This window comes from Manis javanica, chromosome 10, assembly GCF_040802235.1.
Source record: "Manis javanica isolate MJ-LG chromosome 10, MJ_LKY, whole genome shotgun sequence".
NCBI classification, from domain to species: domain Eukaryota; kingdom Metazoa; phylum Chordata; class Mammalia; order Pholidota; family Manidae; genus Manis; species Manis javanica.
Window position 1 is genome coordinate 67894916 of NC_133165.1, and position 27009 is coordinate 67921924.

A 27009-nucleotide genomic window follows, 5' to 3' on the forward strand; every position below is an offset into this window, starting at 1 on the left:
AGGAAGAAGTGGGGTTGGTCTATCACAACCCAGCAGCACTCAAAACACGATGTGAAGTGACTCCAGGAAGTCACAGGTTTGGAGTTTGGCTCTTTTACCATGACATATGCAAGGGGAAACAAACGTTCTGGTTGGAGGTGTGAAAAGTGGCAGCTCTCTGGTGCCATCCACTCTTAGTAGACTTTTTACTACTGCTAAATATGCAATAAAAATAGAATTACTGTAGAGACTCCCAGATGCTCTCTATAAGATGAACTTTATATTTAAAGTAACCTTTAGATTTCACTCAAGTGCAGGAAATGAAGGAAAATAGTTACCAAGAAGTTTCCATTTTTAAGAAAAGGATGTTCAAAAATCTTAGACAAAGGTTGCTGAGTCTTAGCTCTCCACTGTTCAAGCATTATTTAGGAGACCTACACTCTGGAGTAGATTGCAGTGGCCAGAACCACTGCCAAGAGCCACGCCTGCCATGGAGGCCAGTCCCCACGGTCAGTCACGCCTCCTCCTGTCACCCAGCAGGGAAGCCATCACGCCAACGGCTCGCTTGGCAAGCCCGGCACCAACTGCTTCTATTCACGGCCTCCCTGCACAGCCAACCTCTCTGCTCCCTGAGGGCCACAGTCTTCTTCCAATGTACAGATTTTTTTATGTAAGATCACACTTACCCCCTTCTACCATTCTTTTTTTCCTCTTAGCCTGTCCCTGGCTCATCCTTTCTCAGGAAACCCAACTCATGCCCTCTTACTGAGTATGCTTTGGAGTCCTCATTCCATTGCCAGGAACCTCTGGAGTCTCAGTCTTTTCATAACAACGCTCCTTTGTCTTTGCAGTAACTGGCTTCCCCTGGAGGAGGGCGAGTCTCTGGAAAATGGCCACTCATTGCTCAACTCCCTCTGGGTCTACGGGCCAGGAGGCATGATCAGTCTTTATGTTTTGAACTTTTCCTCTTAAGGAGAGCAGTCTGTTTTTCCATGCAGATTTACTTTTTAATAGTTTGTTTTATCCTTCTGAGTGGATCATAGTTCACAGAGTACACAGAGCAAGCTTACATACATACACACAATCGTCAAATGAACAAATCCAGCCACACCTCCTCTGAAGTCTTGAATTTATCCTCTTGGTTCAGATGCTCACTGCTCCCATGGACTGTTGACATAATCCTCAGCTGGTCTTTCCGTGTTGGCCTTTCTCTCCTCCATCACCCGCACTGCACTAGGTTTTCTTCCTTTAGTTAAGCCTGTATTTGATCTTGTCACAGTCCTTGATAACATTTTGCTTCCTTCTTATTGTCCATAGGATAAAGGCCATGCCCTTCTAATACCAACCTCACCTTCTGCTACTTAATTATGTGCCAGTCATGGGGAAACATAAACAAACCAGCGAGAAAAAAAAAAACAGACATGAGTCTATGCCCTTCCAGAGCTTGTAGTCTATCATCACATCATTAAATAGCCAGTTACAAAGTAGGATAAATGCAATGAGGAAAGGAAGACCTAGGCTCTACTGTGAGAGCTTATAACAAGGTGGGGAATTTCAAAGGTCTGTACATGTAAATTGTAATTAGGTGTAGACCAGAGGATATCAAGAGATAGTAGTTAAAGTGAGGGGAACAGTATTTCAGATTGAGACACCACCATGTGCCAAGGCTCTGAGACCAGAAAGAGGTTGATGAGTTTTAGGAACTAGAAGGCCAGCATGGCAGGGGAGCTGTGAGTACAGGGACTGTGGTAAGTGTCAGCTCTGAGGGAGAGTAGGCATGGATTAGAGTCCTCTTAAATGCAGTGAGCAGCCAGTACAGGCTTTGAGTGGGGGAATGGTGACATGCTCTGGTTTAAATGTTTTCACTTTTATTCCAGCTGCTCCAGTCACCTCAGATTACTCTCTGCTGATGCCTTTGCCCCCTCTCCCTCTCTCCTCACTTGGGGACCCCTTGCCTTTTCCCATTCCTAGGAATTAGTGTACCATGTTGGTTACAGAAGGAACCCCGGAGCTAGCCACCCTCTACTGTGTGTGGTCTTGGGTATGTTCCATTAGCCTATCTGTGCCTCAATTCCCTTTGTAGAAGGGGGATATAATAAGGTTATTATTGTGAGGTTATCAATGAGATGCCATGTGCTTAACCTATAGTAATTCCTATAAAAGTGCTCGCCATTATTATTTTTATACTATGAATAAGACTTGCCTGAAATGTCACTGTGTAACCTTCTCTCTCCTTCTCAGATGTATGTAATTACTTCCTCTTCTGTGTTCCCACACTGCTCTGGTTGCTTTTATCAGAGTTAGTTGAATATGTACCTTTCTCTTTTTTTTGATGATGAATTCTTAAAGGCAGTAACCATGTGGCATCAGGCATCTGGGTTTACGTTTCTCCTCTACCACTTACTAACTCTGTGACCTTGGGTAAATTGTGCAACTTCTTGGTCTTGGTTTCCTCCCCCATAAAGTGACGATAATGTTACCCACCTTACGATGCTAGAAAGCCTAATGGTGAAAGAAAAAGAAAATTAGCAAAGAAGTAAATGATTAATAGTCTGGAGCTGTTTTAACAGAGGAGCAGACAGTCTTCCTACCTCAACAATCATTGAATTCCATAGTGATGACACTGAGTCATCAGAAAAAGGTTAAAGTTCATTCATCATACTCTCCTTAAAAAGCAACGAAATTTGTAATTCATTTTTAGGAAAATTTTTCCCAATAATATTTTAACATGTTTGTCAGTTTTTATTCAGTCCAAAAGGCTAAACTTCAATTATGTGGAATATTCACTTAGGTGAATTTGAAATAAATGATACCATTTTAGGGGCTACAAAGATCTTCCTGCAGCACAACAGCTCATCACTCTTCCATCATCATACCACCCTATTCAGTGTCCTAGATTTCACCCATAAAATGACCACCATCTCAGTCATTTACTCTTTCATTTATTCAACAAGCATTTATTAATCACCTGCATGTACCAGGCAGCAGTGTTCAAAGATACTAAGACTGTCTTCAAGAAACTCACTCACTAGTATAAAAGACAAACATATATGTAAGTAATAGGATTGCAATGTAGTAAGTGCTATAATTTATATGTGTATAGTGCCTGGACCTTCTTGGGTGGTGATGAGTGGAGAGAGAGCAGCCTTCACAGACAAAAACTTTGTGTTGAATTTTAGGGAGTAGAACTTTTCCAGATAAACAAAGGTTAGGGAAATGGATTTCAGGGAAAATAGTAGCATGTTCAAAAGCATTATTAAGGTTTGAAATATCATAGGCAACCGGAGGAAATCTAAGGAGCTTCATACGCTTGGAGAGTATACTCAGGGGAAAAATGGTAGATGAACCTGAAGAGGTTGATTGAGGTAATACTGTGCGTTTATGCCATGCTAAGCATGTTAGACTTTATTCTGTGTGCAGTGGAGGAGGCATCGTCACAGGTGTGCTTTAGAAAGATCAGTCTAGTGGCTACATGGACTGAGTATAAGATAAGGGTGGAGGAAGGGTGAGCAATTTGGTGATTATGGCACAAGTCTAGACAAGGGATGAAAAGAGTCTGGGCAAAGGCAGAATTAGTAGAGGGTGCAAGAGAGGAATGGATATGACTCTTTAAGGATGTGGAATCCACAAACTTAGAGATGCACATGACACGTGGTGGTGGGGTGCAGGTTGAGAAGAGGACAGAATTGAATGACAAGTTTCAGTCCTGTGTGACTGTTGTTGGGAGGCAACATGAGCTGGGGGTCTGGGAAAGCTTTTGGTTTTCTGATACAAGTACCGCTGCCTTCTGTTCCCACTCCCTTTGTAGCAGATAAGTGGGTAGATGTGGCTTGATACCAGGATCGCAAAAGCCGTCGTGCAACTGTGAGGTGATAAACATGAGGAGGGTTGTCCGCACATTAAGGAGCCCAAGCAAAAAGACAGAAAGAGCCAGCTTCCCTCCACTGTTACCGAGTAGCTGCCCCGGCCTGGCCTGCTGACCACTGATTCCTCACCACATGGGACAAACAACACTTACATGCTTATGTGCACCCCTCTGAACAGATTTATAACCAGGACAGTGAAAAATGACTGCCCATTGTAATTGATCTTTGCAATGTCTTTGCATTCATTTTTGACTTATGTATCTCTAAAAACAGACTTTTAATAAATTTATATGTTGAATTTACTCATTCCATTGGCTTCTAAGTTTTCAGTTTTTTATAGGGCAAATTACTAAAGAAACAAGCTTGTCTTTACTGGCAGACCCTTTAGGAGAAAATGGGGGGAAAATGTGGATATAGAGTCAGCAACTGATATTCTGAACAAATTCCATTGGAAAATTGTATTGACTTTTGAATGAATTACTAAACACTGGACTTGATAGTTTGTAAAAATCTAATTTTTAATAGAGCTCTGTACTTTTGTTTGCTGTTTACTCTGAATACTATTTCTGGCAATCTGCCATTAAATAAGAGGTTGGTTCTGTAATTAATTTTAAAGGAACATACTGGTTTTCTCTTTAGTCATTGAGTCCAGGGATCTATCTTGAGTCTTAAAACACAAAACAGTGAATCTGGAATCTTACCCAGATTGAGTCTTTTCTGTGTACATTTGTGTCTGCTTCCACATTAAGAGATTACATCAGAACTAAAAGCGCTCATTGGTCTCAAAGTCTGTACTTTTTTAAAAAAGTAAGGATTGCTGCGGCCTCTCCAGCATATGCAGTGGAGCGTGTATGGGATTCAGTCCGGTGTTCTTTCAAAGTCTGACATCCAAATAGCAGTACATGACTTACGATGTCAATTTGAGTGTCTGCTTTTTGATGGTTAGTCAGAGTGTTTTTATGCAAATCAATCTTCTATCAGCTTTTTATCATCACAGCAATAAAGTTAAGCATTTGATGTTATTAAATCACTTTTCATTTAAGATGATTTACACAGCCATCAAACACAGCTCTGAGGGAGTTTGGGAGGAAAACTACAGGAGCCGGAGGACAAGTAGGTCATAGAACGCAGCGGCATCAGATAGCAGAATGCAGGGCAGGGCCGGGCGGCAGGGGACCTCAGTGCTAAGCATAGCTCTCCTTGTGACTGGGGGTGTGACCTTGGGCTGCTTGCTTCTCGCCTCAGTTTCATCTGAGATAGAATGGGGCCAGAACTAGCTTCTGGCACATGTAGAAGGTATCAAATCTGGGAGACATATTTCAGTTTAGTGAATGACTAAGCCCACAGTGAATCTCTGCCCTGACATTTTTTGAAAGTATTTTCCATTCTCTGTTAACAGCTCTGGTGAAATGACCTCCCCCTGAGGAAGCCCATTCCATTTCCAAACAGTTTTCATTGTGAATAATTCATTTTGGGAAATATCTAAAAGAGGCACTTTTATAGCCAGAGAGAAGATGAGAGGTTATCAGGGACTGGGGAGGAGGAAAATGGGAATTATGGCCCAGTGGTTCCAGAGTTTCCATTGGGGTGATGAAAAAGTTTTAGAAATAGATACTGGTGATGGTTACACAACATTGTGCATGTAATTAATGTCACTAAATTGTATACCTAAGATGGCCAAAAGGCTAACTTCATATTACATAAGTTTTACCATAGTGAAAAAGAAAATTCATCTCGGTTAGTGCTACGGTCTCAATGGGAAGGTAAGCCATGTGATTGGAGTTCACAGAACAGGAAGCTGTCTTGAAGGTCAGAGGAGCAGAGCAGGGGTCTGAACCCGAGTTCTCCACCCTCCCACTGGCCGCCCTGCTCCCACCACTGGGAATAGACTTGTTCTCTCTGTTTGTGGTGGGTTCTTACCATGTGCTGAGCCGGCCCATGTGGGGGAGGGCAGAACGAGTTTTATTTTTGCCACTATTGATATTTGCCACTACTGTTCAATTCCGAGACTATAACTCAGCTAATGAGGCCTGACATGGCGTTATTTTTTTGGCAGCCACAACACACTAATGTTCAATATAGAGCTTCAAATTAATCAAACTTACCCCTCTCATGTCTGTTTTATACACAGTACTCTAAAAGCAGGCCCCTCCCCCCCATTCCTAAACTTGTGAGAATGGTGTCCTGGATGTAAGTACAAGAATTTAATATTTATCCCCATATAAATATATGTTGCCACCTCTTACCTCATTGCTCCGCTCTCTTATGGTCACTCTGAACCTTGATTCTGGCATGCATCATATGGTTTCTCTTCCCTTGTAAAGTGCTATCCTAATTGTAAATCAAAATCACTCTAATCCCCTATACAAGTTATTGATGAAAATACTGATGACACAGTCTGGGTCAGAGACAGGGACCTGACTATTCCATTGGTGATCTCCCTCTGGTCTGAACACAGTAATAACCAACACCTTCATTTAGTGCTGATTACTCTTCTCCAGAAACTGTTTAAATTACATATTGAACTGAATCTCCGTGAATCTGCACAACACCCCCACAAGGGTTATTGTCATAGTCCTTATTTTATACACGAGGGAACAAAGCACAAAAGAGGTTAAGAAACTTGCCCAAATCTCAGAGCTGGCAAGTGGCAGAAGCAGGATTCAAACCTGTGCACTCCACCTGCAAGTCCACATGCTTAGGAGCTCTGTATACTGCCACTGACGTCAGCCATGATCCTAGCCCTTATTTGGGACAGGATAACATAAGGGACCCTGTTAAATCTGGTCAGTGAGATCACTACTATCACATTCTTTAAGTGGACTGTTTCTGGCAAAATAATCAGACAAGCTGGACCAAAGACTTTGTGTCTTTTTGTGTGCTGTATATTCTCCCAAGAAACCTGGACTCTAAACTCCTGTCCTTTTATGTCTGCTCAAAACATACTTCCTTTTTATATCTCTAGGCACATTTAAGTATTAATCTTTTATTGCCCCATACTTTTACAAATGCCCATTCTATTCTGAAATGTATTTCAACAAGAAGCAAATAACAGTTTACAGAGCACCTGGAGTGCATGCCTGGCATTGCTCTGGGGAATGGGGATACAGCCATGTATGTGCAGACAGTGTTCTTGCCTTTTAGCTGACCGCTGACCAGCAAGAGCTGACAACAGTACAGCCCTGTTGCCTGCCACACTGTAGGTGTTCTGCAAATGCTTTGAATGGATGGACAGAGAAGAACCGAGAACCAAGCAAGTCCTTTAAAATGCTCAAATGTGCACCTATAAAGTGTTTCTGTGCTCTAGAATAAGAGAGGAATAATTTGACCATCATGACTGTTTACTTACTGAAATTGTAGGATCCCAGCATACACCTGTGTGAGGCTATATTGTGCTGTGGTAACAACCTGAAGATCTCAGTAGCTCCTAACAGTGGGGTATGTTTCCTCCTTACAGTAATGTCTGTCTTGGGTCATTGCAGCTCTGGGCTGTTATCACTGCAGGACCCCAGCTGAAGGAATGGCCCAATCTGAGACAGTAGTATAAGTCTCATGGCAGAGGACAAGGAGAAAAAATTCCCTAGGAAAACCTGTGCCTATGCTTTTCAGTAATCTGTCATGTTTAGTTCAACAATCTGATGGCTATTTACATGTATTTTTTTGAATTTTGAGTATCACGTTTCCAGTTTTAAGCTAAGTTACTGGCACATCTAGGAGAAACCTTAAGGTTGTCTTATAAGGTCTTTTTGATGACTCAAGTTTTAAAAAAATTCGATCATTGTACTGTAAGTCATCACTTTCATTGTTATGCATATTTCTCTATAGAATTTTTGTCCTCCAAACATATTTATAAGCAATTTTTATCAGAATGAGAGCTTCACAATTAATTTCAGCTTATTTTACTGTACAGAAGTATTTCAATATCTGTCCAGTATGCTTTTACCAAGAGAAATAAATGCTTAACAAATTATAGCAAAACTGAATGTAAAGCTATTATTCATGCATTCTTTACTATATAATTTAAGAGTTAGGATGAATGATTCATTGCTAGCCTTGATTGAAATGCTAGCCTATTTCTATCTTCCTACGTGCAGCAGCAAAATATATATACTGTGCTAATTATTTAATTAAAACAGTAACCGGTGCATAAAATATTTTAATGAAATGGGTTTTTAATAATTGGTAAACTTCTAGAATGATAATATTATAATAGGAGGTAACCCTGTTTCCTTCGAGCTTCCATAATAATCAAAAAGATTTGCAATTCACTCTCCCCCGACTTAGGATACATTTTTCAGATCCTTTTTCAGAACTGCCCAAAATACAGAGCCATGCTGATGGGAGAAGTACATAAAAGAAAATAAATTGTGGCTGCTGGTTAATTTTTCCTCATTGAGGATCTAACCACAGGGAATTGGACTGAACCTAATCAGATATTAATGGTGATTTCCTGAGAGTAAGTTGTGGAGTGCATTACTGTGAAATAAGTTACAGGATCTTTTTCAGAGATTTGGAAAATATTGAATGTCTGTTCACCTGATGAGGCTCATTTGGTGTTGGTTTAAGCGGGCGCTGGCAGCATTTCCTAGCACGCTTGGTCTGCAGCAGCCCAGGTACCGGAGCAGCATGGTTGCAAGGCTTCTCTAGGAGGGTAAAGCACCTAAGCAGGGATGGGGCAGGTGAGCTGAAGGAAAAGGTACTGCAAGTGACTGTAGTTACAGATGTGGGTTGGTTGGACTGGCTAGAGATAGATTTTATAATAGTGAAGTATGAAGAAAAGAAATTCCTAATGACACAAATAATAGTCAACATGACCACTTTCTTTTGGAAATTATTTGAAAGTGGTTGGCACAATGTATAAAAACACAAGCATTTGAACAGGGCTGTTTATGCAAATACATCTGTGATATTTATGATTTTGAACAAATATATGTGGCCTTTGAAAGAATTCTCATGAAGTCTAAGATCTTGCTCTCCCCCACCACAGACACCACCTCAGATTTGCTTAACTAAACTCTGTGGTGCTAAGCTTCTAATTCCCTTCTTATTCCACTAACATTTACTGAGCTCTCACTTGCAGCCTGGCCAGTGTGATGCTCTTCTAGGTGTGGGAACCACTGAAAAAAATCCAGGCTTTGTGGATCTGGGTCCACCAGTTGAGACTATGTGTCTTGGTGGGGCATTCGCGTGAAAGCCTGGATGGGTGAGGGAGCCTTGGTTGCTCTGCCCCTACTTCAGTTTTACTAAATAAGGGACCCCTGCCATCTTGCTCTTACATCAGAAATCACGGGGAGGATGTTCTCAACCTCCTTATTTTAAATGCCACATTTCAAGTGCACAAAATATACCCAGTACTGTTCAGGTAATAGGAAGACACCCTGACATCTGAGGGATTCCATACCCACCTCTTTTTCTTGAGAACTGAGTTCTACAGCCCTTGCCAGCTCTGCAAACACCCACTGGAATCCCTGTTCATGTGCATATTTTGGGTACCTCAGTATGTTTGTCATTTTCTCCCTGGAAACGGTTTCTCACACCCACGTTGCAAGTGTGTGATCTGTGATTCTATCTCCTGCTAGTTTGTGGTGTCCTCTTTGCCTGGAGCAAAGACTGAGAACATGATTCAGCTCACAGAAGTGAAACAAAATGAGGATGGGAAGATGATCTTTCCGAAGTGTCTTTCTGTGTGTGTGCAGCCTCTGTGCTGGGGTGACCCATCACTTCCTTCTCCGGAAACAGTGGAGCAGGTTTGAACACTAGGGTCTCAGCATTGTGGTATAGGATGGTCCTAGTAAACACCAGCTTAACTTTTTAAGACCTTGGATACCATCTTAGTGAGTTTCAGATCCTGCTTTTGAAGATTTTTGAGAAAAAAAGCGCATAACTGGGCTCAGTGATTATTCTTCAGTGTGTGCAGCTACTGCTGTAAGGAGAGCTGCTCTTTCTCCTGGGGCACTGGCTTCCCAAAGTGCATAAGGGCCCTGTTGTTTTGTTTTGCTCAGTGAGTGAAATATGGAGATCGTCTGGTATAATTAGTACCATTGTTTTGTCCCTTCCAGCCCCTTCTTGTGTAGGAAGTCCTTTTTGTGCTGCTGAATTCTCAGACATGCTAGATCACAAGCGCCTTTTGATATTTAAGAATTAGTTCCTCTAAATAAGGAATTGAAAAAAAGAAGGGTTTTTTGAGTAATAACATCATAAATCAACATTTCCATTTTTGGAATCTCATTTTGAGGCTGTTTCTCCAGACATAGAGATTGCTGAGATGAAAAGTGGGTTCTGAAAGACTTCCTTTGGGAACATAATGGCCCACCCTTAGATTTCCCTACTTCTTGCTAAAAATCTGATTTAATAATACATTATTGATCTTCAAATATGAGAAGAATAGTTGTAGGGAAGTATGCACATTTTTAACTGGTAGACTGGGTTAGAAATTATAAAACTTTTTATAAAATAGAAGTAAAGGATCAGAAATCAACAGCATTAAAATGATGTGAAGATCTGATCAAACTCTACACTTTACCACCTCTGTTTCCCCAGGTGAAAATTATCTCGGTTTTTAAATTCAGAAATAAAAAAAACATTTGAATAATAGTTAATGGAGAAAAAGTTCAGAATGGTCAAACTTATGATGTGGCATAGGATTGAGTTTAAACTTAATGTGGGGAATTATTGGTGACATACTGTTTCATGAACAATCTTGAGAATCTTTAGACCCACTTAATAAGGAATAAATTTGAAAATGAAATAGCAAAGACATGTCACTACAACAAAAAGAAACAGAAATAGAAAATAAGGTGGCAATTCTTAGAAAGGATTACAATGGAGTATTACATGAAATGTTTGAGGCTGCATTAATAATGTGGTTAGGAAGTGGGTCGTGGGGGAAGAGTGGAACTCCAAGTGGGCAAATGTAGGAAAATGGTGTGGCTGGAGGAAAGAGAAGAGTTTTCTAATACTTTTGGGCAGATGTGTTTCGTATATGGAAATGCCTATATCAGAAAAGGGCAGGTGTTGAAAAAAGTAAATATTGTTTTATAACTCAGGTTGGGTTAATAGAAAAGAATTTATTATCTAGTTTTTCTAGATGTTTCTGTTGATTTAATTCTGAATGACTGGGAACAGGATAGAAAACTTGTATTAGTAGAGAATGGAGTATAATAATATAGGATAACAGTTAGTGGTAGTGTGGTTGGCTAACTAATAGCCCCCAAAGATGTCTGTATTCCAGTCCTCGTGGATTTACATCACCTGACCTTCTTACCTTAGGTTGCTTTTTATGGCAAAAGGGATTTTGAAGATATGATTAAGTAAAGGGTCTTGAGATGAAGCTAGGCCCTAAATGTAATTACAGTGTCTTTATAAAAGGAAGATAGGAGATGAGAGGAGTGGTAGCAGATTTGACTATGGAAGGAAGAGGTTAGAGTGAAGCCAAGAAGGGGCCAGGAACCAAGGAATATTGAAAACCTCAATCCTATGCCACATCATAAATTTGATCATTCTGAACTTTTTCTCCATTGACTATTCTTCAAATGTTTTTTTAAATTCTGAATTTAATAATGGAGACAGAATTTTCACATGTTGAAAAGTCAGAAAAGACAAGGAAACAGATTTTCTTCCAGAAGGATCTGTCCTGCCAACACCTTTGGCCCAGTGACTCAGACCTCAGACTTGTGACCTCCAGGACCCTAAGAGAGTAAGTTTGGGTTGTTTCAAGCCACTAAATTTATTAGAGTGGCAGTAAAACCATACAGGTCATTTGTAGGTCTAAGTGCAACAGATTTTTACAATGAATGTCTATCTGCTCTGCAATTCTAAGCTTTGAAAATGCCACAGATTTTTAAAGATTCTGGTTTTGTGTTATGTTCCGTGGGGTTGACAAGTTCATTTCTCCAAGGTCAGGAAACTTTGAGGCTGTATTGGAGAAACTCAGTTCAGCCTGTCTCCTGTGGTTCTGTGCTCCTCACACAGAGCCCTTCACTGTGGACACTTCTGGTCACCAAAAGTGGGGGGTTTTTTCCACACCAAGCAATTCTCCATTGCACTAGCTGAGTGTCCTACAATTTAATTCTTTTCTGACACTGTCTACCCAGAGCTAGTGTCCTTTCCCACAGGTGATGGCTCAGCCCCACAAGACTGCTCTCACCCCACTGGAGATGCCAATTCCAGGTACTAGATCCCAGGCTACGCACAGCTGCTGTCCAGCTGAGCTACAAATTGAAGGTTCCCACAACTCCCTCCTCAATTTGGATTAATTGGCTAGAGTGGCTCACAGAATGCAGCAAAACACATTTACCAGTTTATTAAAAAATAAGGTAAAGGATACAGATGAACATCCAGATAAAGTTGGTGAGGTCTGGGAGGGCCCCGGGTACCGGAGCTTCTGTCCTCATGGAGCTGGGGTGTGTCGCCCTCCCGAGGTACATGTGCTCACCAACCTGGAAGCTCGTTGAACCCTGTCCCCTGGGATTGTATAAAGGCCTTCTCACGTAGGCACGAGCAATTATTCCTGCCAGGCCCACTCTAGGGAACTGGGTGGGGTGGGGGAGGGTAGCAGGGCTGAAAGTTCCAGCTTCTCCTCATGGCTTGGTCCTTCTGGGGCCCACCTAGCGTCTCCTCATTCGTTTGAAAGAAACTCCTAGTGCTCTTATCACTGAGGAATTTACATGAGTTTTAGGAGCTCTGTGCCAGGAACCAGTGGCAGAGACTTATGTATATAGTCTCACAGAGGCCATCTATGCTGGGTATGGTTTTGTAGAAAAGAACTTTGCACTTCTATACCTTCATTTGACGTCCTAATAAAAGTTTTATATCCTGTTTTACAAATGAGGAATCTGAGGCTTGGTGAGATGAGTGACCTGCCCAAAGTGGAGAGTCAGAGCTGCCACCCACTCTCTTGTGAAAATCCGGTGTTCTTCCAGGGGGCCCACAGGTCCCTGTGGGACGGATGAGGCTATCTGGTGTTTAAGAAAGCACCACGATGAGATGAAAATTTCACAGGGCAATGTTTTTTCCACGTTAATGAGAAAAAGAAAGTCAGGTCATTCCTGCTTTGGAATTAGGAATTCCCTGCCTGGAGGTTTTTGTGTAGCAAAGGAAATGTCTTAGAACTGTTGTCTCTCTATGCTGGCTTTCAGTTGTCCTGTTTGGGCTGTGATTTCCAGCCTGAAAGTTGTTTCCTGCATGGAGATGAGACAGATGAGAGTTGATTAGCTCTGGGTTCTGTGTTACACCGTGTCATTTGTCCTGAGTAGAGAGCCTCAATTTGGATTAATTGGCTTAATCCAATTGGATTAATTGGATTAATCATGAGTCTTCTTTTAAGCACCTCTCTGTGGCCCGTTACCTGTGAGCGGTGTTCTTCACCAGCCGCCTGGCGCTCTGCGCTCTGCCTTCCTGGTGGCGTTCCCACCGGCGCACGACACCAGGTATGCATCCCCGGCCCTGTGCCCTCCTTCCATCCCTTCTTATAGGGCCTTTCAGACCTCATCTTTTTGAAGAAATCCCAGTCCAGTCTTGTTTTCTTTCTTAGCTGGTTCTCCACTTCTCTTTGAGATCCTGCCATGTTTTAGTCCAGTGAGATTTCCTTGGAAAACGCATAAATAGAACATGCACACAAAATGGTTGACCATCATGTGGCCTTTACTCAAAGACTGAGACAGCAGATTTTTGTTACTTATTACATGAATGCTTTGAAATAAATGTAGGCATTGCAGCTGTAATAGTGGTCCATCCACAAAAATTGGCAGGATGACTAAAAAATTGAAAACAGGATGTACAGGGAAGCTTTTGAGTAGAACAGACGAGTGCTTCTGAGAATAGAGTTTTAAATTTGGAAGGAAAAGAAAGTATCTCAATTTATGCCCCTATTTTAATATTTTTTAATCTAGCAGAAAAAAAGCTTTTCCTATTACCTTTGATTTTTTTTTTCACGGAAAATATATCTGAAGAGTAAATTAATGGAAGTAAAATTGCTGAGTCAAAACTTATACCCCTTTAAAGCTTAATAGATAATAACAACCATTCAAAAGAAGTTGTACCAACTTACATAAAAGTTCTCATTTCCCCGCATACACTCCAGAGCTTAGTATTATCAATCTTTAATTTTTGCAGATTTGCTACATTAAAAAATGGTATCCTGTTTTTAATTTGCTTTTCTTTTGTTCATGAATGAAATTGAGAATCTTTTCGTAAGAATATCAGCTGTTTGTTTTTATTTTTGCCTACAGGTATTTGTGAAAATTTTTTGTAAGTAAAAGAGTTTACATTTCTATAGTTGGATCATCCATCTTTTCTTAGTAGCTTCTGCATTTCATGTCTTCCTTAGAAATTAGGGTCACCAAATTTAACAAATTGAAATACAAGACACCAGTTAAATTTTAATTTCTGATAAACAATGATTTCTTAATATAAGTAAGTCCAAGAGAATATTTGGGACATACTTATTAAAAGAAAACCATTAGGAAGGCATTTTTTTTCTCATGTCAAGCTTATTTTTAAAAATTCAGGTGCTCTAAAATTTCTTTCCTTCCTTCCTTCCTTCCTTCCTCCCTCCCTCCCTCCCTCCCTCCCTTCTCCCTTCTGTCCTTCCTGAAGAATAAGATGGGTAACCAATGTTTTTGTTCCCAAATGACCAGTATTGTCCCAACACCATTTATTGAATAATTTATCTTTCCCATACTGATTTAAAATGATATCAGATTTTCACTTTAAAATTAGAACTACAGAGTAGGTACACTGGTGAGAACTACCCTGAAAACAGCCTGTCTCAAATAGGAGATTTACACAGCTTCTTTTGCGAGTTTATTTCTGCTTAAACCTCAGATTGAAGCACTTAGGCCAGAAAACACAGCCCTGTGTGAAATAAATAAGTTATCTGGTAACTCAGAGACACCATAGACCAAATTACCCTAAAGAATGGTAATACTTTTCTTAAGAAGAGCTCCAGGAAATTGCTGGACAAAACTATCATATAGTTTACAAAATCCTTCTGTACTCTGATAGAATCAACAAATTGAAAGTCATGCTCTTGGCCATTCAGTTACTGATACGGGTGCCTCTTCCTGAACAGCTTGCAGAGGTGAGTACAAGAGGAAAGGGATTTCATGTAAATTTAATGCAGTTTCTTAGGTGTGATCTTAAAGAATATCTAGGTGGTTTAAAAAGTCTCTTCCCATTTTTTTCCAATGGAAGAACAACAGATATATAATCAGTAAAACCTTTTCATGCCAAGCTGAGTCTAGGATAAAATGTTCATTGATTTGCTTTTTTTTTAAAGACAAAAAGTCATAAGCATTCTCCTGGCTTGCAAGTATTGACAATCCCTCTTTTTTTTTTTTTTTTTCTGAGAACTCAGGAGACATTTTCTCAGTCAGGGATTATCCACTAGATCTCTGACCTCAGGGGTCTTAGAATCAGGTTGGGAAAACCAGACAGGTGTATAAAAATAATTCCCACCCAGCATGAATAAAATCTTACAAGAAGTTTGTTCCTCTGGGAGCCCAGACCTGCAGAGACTTGGGGTGAGGCAATGATTTGTCTGGGCTGCATCTGTGGGGATAGTATCTTCATAGGTAGGAAAACATTTGCTAAGCCCAACCACCATAATAATTTAATCTTGTTAAATGATGGCTTGTGGGATAAATTTAGGGGATAACTCCTATTTGTGTTCCCAGTCAAGGGAATTACTGAATTATTTTGTTCTTACTTATCTCTGAGATGCATGTATTATTAGAACTGGAAGTAATCATTTGTTTGCTAAATCTATTCTGTTTCCTAACCTTCCTACTTTAAAGAATTTGATCAAAGGAATTCCCTGTGACTTCAGCCTGACAGTCTTAGATTGAAGAAGACATTTGTAAGAGATATGTTACTGCCAACATTTTAAAATCATTTTCTGAATTGTGAGCCCCAAATTTGTAATGATAATCATTACCATTACTGTCCCTTAAGGAATATTGAACATTCACAATTAGGCAGCCATCTGCCTAAGCACCTCACTTACATTATCTCATTTATTCCAGAGGACAACCCTGTAAGATGGATATTATCCCCATTGTACAGATGAAAAAATTAAGACGCAGAGTGATTATTTTCTTAAGATCGTGGAGTTAGCAAGTTGTAAAGCCTGTATTCAATCAAACCCAGGTTTGGCAAATTCAAGTTCATGTTCTGAAATACTGTCTTATGCTTGCAAGGCTACTTCAGACCCGCCAGCAGGGTGGACTTAAGGTATAACCTTTCCTATTTATAATTAATTCATCCCTTTACTGCTCCAAAATAAGCAAACTGCCAGTTTGCTCTATATCCTGCCAAAGCTGAATGCAATTTTTCTCTCCAGAAACTGCAGGTTTGGGTCTTGATTTAATTTCCTTCTTGAAGAATAGGCAAGCTTGAGGAACAAGTCTTATACAATTAAACATTACTACTCTTTAAGTTCACCTAATTGGTGAAAATAGTTAAGAAAATGAAGGATGTTTATAAAATTTACAGATCTATAATATCAGCCTTTCAGTCCACAGATAGGAACCATCTTGCAGAGCAAAGCCACAATATTGATATAATACTCTCAAACTTTTAAAAGCTCTCATCACCACATCATTGTTGAACTTGAATGGGCAAGAAATGGGCTCACAATAGAGCAAATCAACATCAAAAACATTGCAAAGGAGCTCTGCATTCTGGTCCCTAATTTCCTACTGCAGTGCCTACGATAACAGCTTCTATTAGCTGTTCTGGTACCTTCCTGTGGTCATGTAGGAAGACAAGCATACTTACCTCTCCACTTGACAAAGGTCTCGTGATTGCTTCAAACAGTAATTTAATGCACTGGCTAATTATTCTCAGTAAGGATTGCTTAATTATGCCAAAACCAAATTCAATGTTTTTATCAGCCAATCTTCAACATTTTTTGGTAGAAAAAAACTTTTGTAATCTCTTAAAAATCATTAATCAGTAGATCAAGTCAGTATCGTCATGGGGCGCACTTTAATTCGGTCACCTTCTAGAAAGCCCATAGCATTAAGTCTTGCTAAAAATCAAAAATTTAATAATGTTAGCATCAGTGTTCTAGATTAGATATCAGTGATCAGCAATTCCTGCCTGAAAATTTTGTCTGAGGTAGTTGCCTCTCACCTGTGTGGCATTTCAATGAAATATTTGTTAATACTTTTGAAACTTTTATAGAAAACTTTCAAAGGCTGTCTGAAACCCAGCTCCAAGTAGACAGAGTTATCTGGGAGCGAATCCTGTTAGTTTCTTTGTTTTTCATCATAAAATACATTGTGTCACTTCTCTGTCAGGAATCTAACCTGACAGAAGACTCTCCTTTCAACCACTAACATCAAATGCTCCTGAGTGATTTCAGTCTTCAGTGATTTACTCTTCAGTTTTTGCCAAAACCGAGCTGATACACTTGATATTTAAAATGTGTTAAGTCAGTGTGATAGGATTGTCAGCATCACCTGGAAAATTTAAAACCTCAGGCAGATTCAGTAGATCGGAGACCTTGAAATCAGTATTGTAGAACCCCTTCAACTGATTTCATTCGCTAGGTTTGTAAACTGCTATTAAGAGCCTTTTAAATGTGTTACACTGTAACACTGCATACTATGTATTGTAAAAATACACACCATCTAGTTTTTCGAGGTTACCCTAGCAAAAAGTTTATTCTGATAAATTAGCAGGCTTGCTTTTCTGTATAATGGTCGTTGTTAACTCCTCTCTGTTCTTTTTGCTTTGGGTGCTGGGATGCTCAGAGGTAAACTGCACTTATGCTAAAAGCAGGAGCTTTCCTCAGCCTGGGATTTCTATTTTTTTCCTTTCCTAATTACATTGTGCTTGCTCTTTACTGTCAATTCAAGGACTTTATTGTATTTAAGTCTTTTATTTTTATTGTTATCTGCTTCAGATTCTTTTTAAAAGTAGGTCATGTTATAAACAATAAGGCTTAGAGCAGGAATAGATAACACCATTTCAAAAGGTTTGGGGGATGAAATCATTACTTTTTTTTTTAATGTCATTTGGCTATGCTACTATACCACAGGCCCAGCATGTTAGACTGGCCTTATGCCTGCAGAATTATTTCATGATTGTGATAATGATGAAGCATTTGTAGACTCTAGAATAAAATTTCATCAAAGTACATAAGTGCAAATTCCTGTAATGATGTAGTAAAAAATTATTTCTCATAGAATTATGGGTAAAGCTTGACAACTAACAGTTTCCAAGGCTTATTGTATACCTGATATGTAAATATAGATAATTGATATATGCCTATTTTAAGATAGGTTTAATGGGTGCTCTAAGGATTGATAGAATTTAGCAAGCTAAATTAGAAACATGGGAGGAAAGTAAGACAAAACATAAGGGGTCTGGTTGGCACAAAAAAGTCATATAGTCATGCAACAAGTGGGCTAAAATTTTAACTTCCTTGTAATCTACGTTCTACAAATACTTGTGATGATAAATTTAGAAAAATTTCTATTTCCTATAGGATCTCATAAAGAAAGTACTTTGAAGTAGACCGTATTGTCTCTTGATTGGTACAGTTACCATCATGTGATACTAGTAAATTATAATGCAGTTCATATTTTTACATGAATTAGTTAAGAAAATTTCCAGCCCATTCAAATAAAGGTCACCATTTTCTCTCCCTTTTAGCCTACAGAACAAGCATTTGGGGATGAAAGAAATCTCATTTGGTGAAACAAAGTCAAAGAGAACATATTTTTTATATTTAGGAAGATCTACACCAAATCTTTGTCTTTTTATCTGCTGTAACTAGGTCTGCCAGCCTATGGAATGCCTTTGTGCCAATTAGAACAAAGGGTCCCCCCTGGGAAAATGTAGCATCAGGGTCTGTATTCCACCCTCTGTTCCCTTGCCCGCATTACTTTCCCCCTGCTCTCCACCTATCTTATCCCAGGGCACCTCTGTGTAGTGCACATTCTGTGCAAGAGTATGTAGAGGCCATGGAAATGACCTGGACATAAGACTCAGGCAATTTCAGAAATAGTCAGCTAAGTAGCTTCGTGTTTCACACCATCTTTTTTTTAACCATTAGAACTCTACACAGTGCTTCTGAAACTTTATTATGTATTAGAATCACCAAGGAGTTTCTCCTAAGTGCAAATTGCTGGACCCCACAACCTCAGATTCTGATATAGTCAACCAGGAGTTGAAACTCAAGAAGGTACATCTTAGCCAACACCAGAGGTGATGTGAATTTGCAACAAACTAGTGGAGGATAAATAGCACAGGTTTAAAAATCATATGAATATGGTTTCACATAACTGTTATTTTAAGTTGTGGAATGTTGGGCAAACTGATCTTTCTTTGCCTTAGTTTCTTTCATTGAAAAATGACAATTAAAAATGAGTCCAGCACAGAGTTATTTTAAGGATCAAGTGAGATTAAATGTCCTGCCAGAGAGCACTTGGAGGGTAGGAAGCACTTAATAAATGTTAACTTCTATTATCACAATATCCTTTCAAAGCTCAATTCATATTGGGCCAACTTTTAGGAAAATATTCCTAAGGGTACCCACAGTATTTACTCTTTGTTTTTTTTTCTCACCACTCCCTCATGGTTTAAAAGTGAGTTCTACTCATGTTTCTACACACTCCCATAGAAATTCCTTTTTACTTGTTTGAAGTCCTCAGACACAGAGTAATCATCCCTTTTTGGCTTATTGCCTACTTCCTCATCCCCATCCTGATTTTACTACATCATATTCATATATCATTAGGACACCTACCCAGTTTGCTAAATGCCAAAAATAGTGACTCTTTTTTTTAAGTTTCTCTTCAGTCCCACCATTTTGGAATTATGGAAAACTAAATTCTAAGCCCAGACTCCTTTGCAGATAATTTGTGCTAACCTATCTGAAGGCTACCTGATAAAATTGGAGGAAACTGAGGCAGGGGAATACCTTCAGTCAAGGCACTAAATGCTTAGTTTGAATGAACCAGACTTTAATTATGTCACAAGGATCAATTTAGAGATAATCTCAGTAAATGCTGTGAATGATGAATGTAAGCATTACTGTGCACAGAAATAATTTTTTTCCTGTCTAGGAGGAAAGCCTGTTTTTCCTCTACCCATCTTAGGTACATTGGCTGGGGTGCTTTAAACTGATGAACAAAAGACAGATTACAGAGAAAAAAACAGATAAACAGAGAAGTTTATTAACGTGTTCATCGTGTATGCACATGAGCACTCAGTGATGAGTAACAAAGAGGTGGTTAGACCTTGGTCTTATATAAAATCTTTTTTAAAAAGCAACCAATTTTTAGAGAACCAGTAAGACAAAAGAAAAGGGCTTTGAGTCTCTAGGGCAGCTTATTGTAGAAAAGTAAGTATATGGGGAATATAATGAAAGGTAAAGAGGTAGTAAGGTTTGTAATACAGATTCCTCTGGTGCCATCTTTGTGTTGATAAGGGTCTAGAGTTTTCTCCAGTGATTAACTTCTGTTCCTTCTTGTAGAAAGAGGAAGAGGGACATTTTCACAAAATTATGTCCTGTTTTAGGCAAATAGGTGGAGGATCAGAAGCTTTTCTTTTATCTGCTTCTTTTCAGTTGCTTTGAGCTCAGAATAATCTTTATATGAAAGTGGCATATTCTGCTACCCTTCATTCCCATTGAAGGAGACTGTGGGGCATCTTAGGATTCTATGAAACAGAAATACACATTATTTATGAAGAAATGTGAACATTTTTATATAATATATTTACATCTCAAAGAAGGCTTTTGAAGTGATAATAAATGCAACATGGCTTACCCAAGTGAATGATGTTTTGTCTTGAAATATTAAAGCGTTGCCACAAGGGCTCTTGTAGGGAGTGGAATGCCAAGAAGTTTCTAAATAATATCTGGGTCCAGTATTTTCCCATTATTTTCTCTCTCCTTTTTACTCTTTCTGTTTTAGTAAATGTGGTAAAGGATTCAACATCAGCTATAGTGACTAGAGAAGGAACACAGAAGAGGATTCTCACTGAACATTTTACTAGAAAATTAGCTGCAAAACACATAACTTATGTAAATGACATGCAAATTAATTAAAATACAAGTCAGTTCTCCTCATGTATTCCCCTCTGCTTTTTTTCCCCACTATTTTTTACCATTTATAAGTGTCCAATTCCATGTTGCTAATTAAGTACATTCACATTATTGCATACCTTCAACCTGTTTAATAAAGAATCTAGTTCAGCTTTGTACCAATCCAAGAAAAAGGGGAAAGGAAGGGAGAAAGAAAGGTGGATCATCCAGAGACAGCTTTTACCTTCCCTGGCACACTTAGGTAAAGAAATCTGACTGCTCATAACCAGAAAAAGAATCGTGGCGGTACTGGAGATCGGAATTTCAAAGACTGCAAAATATGACTAAAACTATACTGTGCCCTGACTATTTTTGGACCTAAGCCTCTGCTTTTTTACAGTCAAGGCTTGAAATTTCTTGAAATGTTCATGAATTATAAGGCTGCAACAGACACAGGTTCCGCTTCATCAGTAGCAAGCAGTTCTTTAGCAACATCTATGTATAGAGTAATAGACAGTGACAAAGTCAAGGGCCTTACAGGAAAAAAAGGCATGTACATTAATAAATAATACAGATTAATGGTAGCCCAAGCCCAACACAAGTTAATAGGTCACTACAGGACTTCAGAAAAAGGAGTAACTTCTGCAAGCTGGAATGCTTTTCCTTTGTTACAGCTACTCCGCAGTCCTTTAGTACAATTTTTATGAAATAAAGTGTCAATAGAAATCTCACCGTATGAGCAAAATTTGAAGTGATTTGCACAAAGAAAAACAAGGATTATGTCATTTCCAAGCTAATCTGCCAAACTGTTTTTGTTAATGCCACATGATGGCTCCATTACAGGTAGGAGAGAGAAATACCCAACATTCTTTGTTCGTCTTCTGGGAAAATCTGTGTTAGATTCTGAGAGCTGTGATGGGTGAGAGCTCCTCAGGAAAGCCCCTCTCTGTGAAGTGGATGCCCCTGGACTCTCAAGCCTCTGATGCTCTTGAGGGCAACGGGACTAATTTTTCTGTGTCTCTTTCTTCCTTTCCTAGAGGAGGCACAGCTACTGTAGTATAACAGAACAAACCTTTCTGTGGGTGAAATGGATATCTTGCAAAATGTAAACCTCTTGTAAGGAAGCTAAATTCCCAGGGTCTCTTTCTCAGTCAAACGTAGGAGATCATGGCTTGTGGAATGCATCTCACCTTCACTTCCTATGAATGAGACCAATGCTGGAATTGAACATAGAAATCCACATGGATAAGATAGATATAGATCTCTAAATTTTGGAAAATTTACCAAGAAAGTGGTCAGTGGCTTAAAATGATGGCTAATGCCACCCAGAAGCATGGGAAATGCATTAAATCTGACCATTTACTTGTCTGTGCATTAGTAAATGCCTTCACATTGTGAATTTGAGTCAGCCCTAAGGCTACACCATAGGTCTTTCTGACTAAGCTCGAACAATGACTTTAACTGACTTTTTTTGTGAATTAAGATCACTTGGGTCCCCTGTAGTGTAAGTACTGGGATCTAGTTTGGGTTTGTGGAAGAACGTCAACCCATAATTTTTTAAACTGATTCAAACCACTTTGACTAGCAGACATTAAGGAATGAATGAGAAAATGGAATATATTAAACAACTTAGAATGGAGGAAGATAACAGCTTAAGAGAATGCTACACTTTTGACATTCTGCAGTCTGTAAATTACATTATAAAATAATATGCAAATTTGCACCAATTACTTGATTCAAAACCTCAGAACTTTTCAAAGTTCTCATTTGAACCTCAGAATACATCATTTATACCAGAGTGAGATCTTCACTTTTAAAGATGATGACCCCCTTTGGTCCAGAAAGCACGTTGAGCTTCAGGTTGCAGAGCTATGCCAAGCCAAGGCAGTTGACTGCTCTTTCTCTCCTACCCTCCACTGTCTTACAGGCCAGATGATGTGCTCCTACATCGCACACATGATGAGATCGTCCTCCTGCATTGCTTCCTCTGGCCCCTGGTGACATTTGTGGTGGGAGTTCTCATTGTGGTCCTGACCATCTGTGCCAAGAGCCTAGCAGTCAAGGCAGAAGCTATGAAGAAGCGCAAGTTCTCTTAAAGGAGAGTAGACATGCGGAATGCAAAGCACAGAAGCTGTGCTCATCCGCACACGTCTACCTGCAGAACCTGTTTCCTGGCACAGCAGGTGGAAGGGGCCGTGAGAGGGCTCCGAGAGGCAGCAGAAACAGCCCGAACTGGGAGACTGGGAACCTGGTATATCGTATTCCATGTGTCATAGCGATAGCTAACGGATCAAGCTCTTAGCTGTATGGAGTAACCATTTCAGAAACTTAACTGTAAGAAGTTAATTTTCCCTGGAAAGTAACAGCATATATTTGTACAGTGTAGTATACAAACCATTATGATTTATGCTACTTAGAAATATTAAAATAGAGTTGTCTGTGTTTTCTATTTCCTTTTTTAATGCTTAGAATACCAGGGTTTTAAAAAAAAGGGTCTTAGGGGCTTCACTTGATTCAGCTAGATTAAACTTTTACTTAGAGGCAAGGATTCCTGCACAAGTCTTGACCTCACAACCTAATAGATCTGGGCCATGCTACGGCAGGTGACCACTCTTACTCTTTCAAAAAGTACCCTTGGTTCCTACTTGAAAAGCAAACTGCACTGTGAACTCCGTCTCCAGTCACTTCTGTGGCTCTTCAACAAGAGACCCTCCAAGGTCGGGAAAATGTGTTCTCCAAAACTTGCCTTTGCCTCTCCACTGTTTTTCACCAAATTATTTCCTAAGAGAGGAGGGAGATGACTCTGAACAAGGCCTGTCTTAGCTCTAAGAGCCATGTGCTCTTTCATTCACCTGTTTGTGTTATTTTTGATGGATTTTATCTCCGTGCAATACAATGTACATGATGTGAAGGGCACTTTTCAGCTTAGTTAAATGCTGTTTTCATCGCTCTTTCGAGTCAGAAAGAAAAATTCAAAATCAGTTCAAGCATTTTGTTTTTATTTTCTTTGTCCTCGCTCTGATTTTCTCAGCATTAGAATAAGAATATCGCCACAGTTGTTTGGTTTGCTTGGACAAACCTGGAGATGCAACCCAGCTCACATCTATGCTGCCACTGAGCTTCCTGGGCCTTTAGCAAAGGTGCATCAGGAGACCACGTGTCTTCCCATCTGCTCACAAACTCAAATCCCGAATATCAGTCACAGGGCTCAGTGAATATCAAAATTACCCTATTTATTTACCAGGTAGAATCAACCTTCTGTGTAGATGAGTCATACATTTTTAGTGGAGGAACACCTAACAGCACATTTCTTTTTTGCTTTCTTCTCATAGTCTTAGATATACTTCTGGTAGAATAAGGGCAAATTGGAATTTAAGGACAAGCACCCCTCAGCTATTTGCTCAGGACTCTAAGAAACATTAGTGGAATGGTGAGTTCCTGACTTTTAGCGTACATACCTCTGTTTTCTTAATTTTAGAATGCAAGTATTGAAGAGAGCCATAGTCTTCAGTAGAAGGGTGTTGTAAGAGTATGGTAATTTTTTTCGAATTCGAGTGTTACAGGTTTCACTTTGAAAAAGGCCTTGAACACACTATGACATCCGCTGAGGCAGCTTCAGTGCCTTGACTTCCATCCCAGTTTTCAGTTGCAGCACTTCTGTTGTCTTAGCAACACAGTGAGCCACTCTGAACCACAGTAACATGAAAATGGGAATCAGAGAAAATCATCATCTTTGCATCACTTTACGGGAGAGGAAGTTACTTTATTCATTGTTTTCTTAATCCAATAACCTATGATTAATCGGTTACAGAGAGTAGATAACAATAGTGTGCATGTTATGTGTTGGAGAAAAGGGAAATTGGTATAAACTGATCTGAGCTTTCACATATCGGTTTGATACTCATACATTTATACTAACTAAATACCTCTAGTTAGGCCCAAAGTGTATGCATAACTATATTCTGTAGGTTGATTTTTGGAAAAGAGGAGAAGCACACTGAATTCATGAAGCCACATGTAGTGAGAGGGCTTACTTGCTTACAGCCAGTTATATTTGAGTTTCTTTTTTTATACTTGTCATTAAAGATAAAATCCAAAAGAACAAAGAGAAGACATTTTTAAGATCATAAAAAGGTAAAGAAGCTTAACTTCTTAATATTTTAATTCTCTTTTGTGTAAGTGAGAAAATGGATTAATGCTGTAACAGAGACCTAAAAGTACAATGGTGGCTCACATAAGAGCGTTATTTCTTCCCCACATGGAAATCCAGAGGTAGGTGAGAAACCGAGGGCCAGGGAGGCCTCTGTTTTCCACAAGGTCATCAAGGGACCCAGGATTCATGTACCTTGTTCTCTCACCACCAATAGTGTTGTTCATTCCATGGCCAAAAGTGACTCAAAGAAGCACATCCACTTTGCAGCCTGTGAAAAGAGAGGAAGCTGGGAGAATGCTATTACCTTTTAAGGAAGTTTCACCCACCACTAAGCTCACAGTCCATTCATGAGTGCTTACCACATAGTTGTACCTAGGTTCAAAGAAGCCTGGGACATGGCTCCAGCTAGGTGGGCATATGTCCTATTAAAACTACAGGGGGAAGACCCAAGTACTAAAAGGAAAAAGGGCAAAATGAAAACTAGAGAAGATAAGGGCGATTGGTGGCTGTCAGTGGCCCATGCCATGATGAAAATCTGAGCAGGGCTGGCAGGAAGTAACGTCCTTGGTTGAACCTTGAATCTGCTGTCTCAGAGAAGCTCCCCTGTCCATTGTCCTCTGTGGCCCCTACTTTGACTTCTGGGAAATTCTCCCTCATCAGACTCACAGCCACATCTGAAAATTCCCGGGAGCATCAGAGCTTTGGCAGACACCATCTGCTGGCTCAGATTTGTAGACCTAGATTTCTGTGGAGACTGAACAAACATGGGTTTTTATAGGCCAGGTTATCATTTATTTGGCTGTAGTGAAGAGGCTGACTCCGTTTTTGGTTTTTGACTACTGACAGCTTTCATGCCTCCCCAGTCCCCTTTCCCCCTATGCTGCACATCTGGGCAAGCTGATTAGAAGGCCTGGATGCCGCCTTCTTCAACCTGGATGGGAAGTTCAAACAACACAAGCCCGGGCCTGCACACGGAAACTGTAAGTCTGGGGAGAGGAAATCCCGGGGCAAAATACCTCTAAAAACCGAAATCAGTCAAAGGGAGAAATAAAGTTTAAAACCCATTTATTGCTTACAAACTGCAGTCCAGTACGGTCTCTCTCCCCTGCTCCAGAAGGAAGCAAACTGGCCAGCAAGCCAGCTCCTCCCCTTAAACTCTCAGGTTCAGATACGCCCTCGGTTGCCCAGGTAATTACCCATTGACATGGAGATGAACTCTCCAGCCCTGAGGATATGCAAATGCACTAAAGCCAGGTGAGATATTCTGGAAATGTTACAGTTTTACCCACAGGCCACCCTGCAAAAATCTTTCCTTACAGTCTACTCGTTCCCCTTCTTCTGCAGTGGTCCCTGTGCGAGAAAACTGGAGCATTGTGACCAGACTAATGACATTTCAATAGCAACAGCAATAAAATCATGACAATCCTCAAGCCAGAGGATTCAGCCAGGTTCAGAGTCATACAAATTAAGTCCATAGCTCATCCATTCCATAGGCAGGCAGTAGCTGAGGGTTCAGAGCAATCATCATGCAGTAGCTGCAGCCAGGGGGCGCATTCAGGCCACAAAGACTGCAGGAGAAAATAACCTTAAGGGCGATAAGACACATGTTTTAATGACACCAACATAGGCTAATCTTGTCCATCAGGTAGGGTACATACAAGAGAGTGGTCTTGTGATAAAACAGTGGCAGGAATGGGATCTCGTCCTGGTCTAGTATACCAGACCTCACTCCCTTCCCTGTGGGAGTTACAGACGGGTCAATATATAGGGCTACAGGAGGTACCATGCACTGGCCATAAAGATTAAACTTCCCTGCCAGATGCTCTTACCTCCTGGATGTTTTGGGTACACTACTGTGACCTTTGGGGGCCATTCAGCTGTTATTCCAGGAATGCAGAGGAGGCCAGCTTCCAGGTCTTTTCCCCAAGGTGCCAGAAGGGCCAGCCATTGCTGGTCCATGTGTCAAAATGTCC

At 40.0% G+C, this 27009-nt stretch overlaps 1 protein-coding gene across 8 annotated transcripts in view; it reads left to right on the forward strand.

Annotated features, from left to right (window-relative positions):
• KCNMB4 (potassium calcium-activated channel subfamily M regulatory beta subunit 4) overlaps positions 1–23325 on the forward strand; it is a 53297-nt gene extending 29972 nt beyond the window's left edge. For 2 of the 8 annotated variants that reach the window (XM_073215590.1, XM_017668516.3), the window contains 3 exons: positions 13171–13273; positions 14850–14925; positions 22811–22948. In XM_073215590.1, the coding sequence (XP_073071691.1) occupies positions 13171–13273; positions 14850–14912 (166 nt within the window). In that variant the 3' untranslated portion in view covers positions 14913–14925; positions 22811–22948. Of the gene's footprint in view, positions 1–3787; positions 4148–13170; positions 13274–14849; positions 14926–22810 lie in introns of those variants that run through there. The other 6 variants (XM_073215591.1, XM_017668519.3, XM_017668512.3 and 3 more) reach the window with 4 other exon arrangements.
• Positions 23326–27009: the final 3684 nt, after the last annotated feature.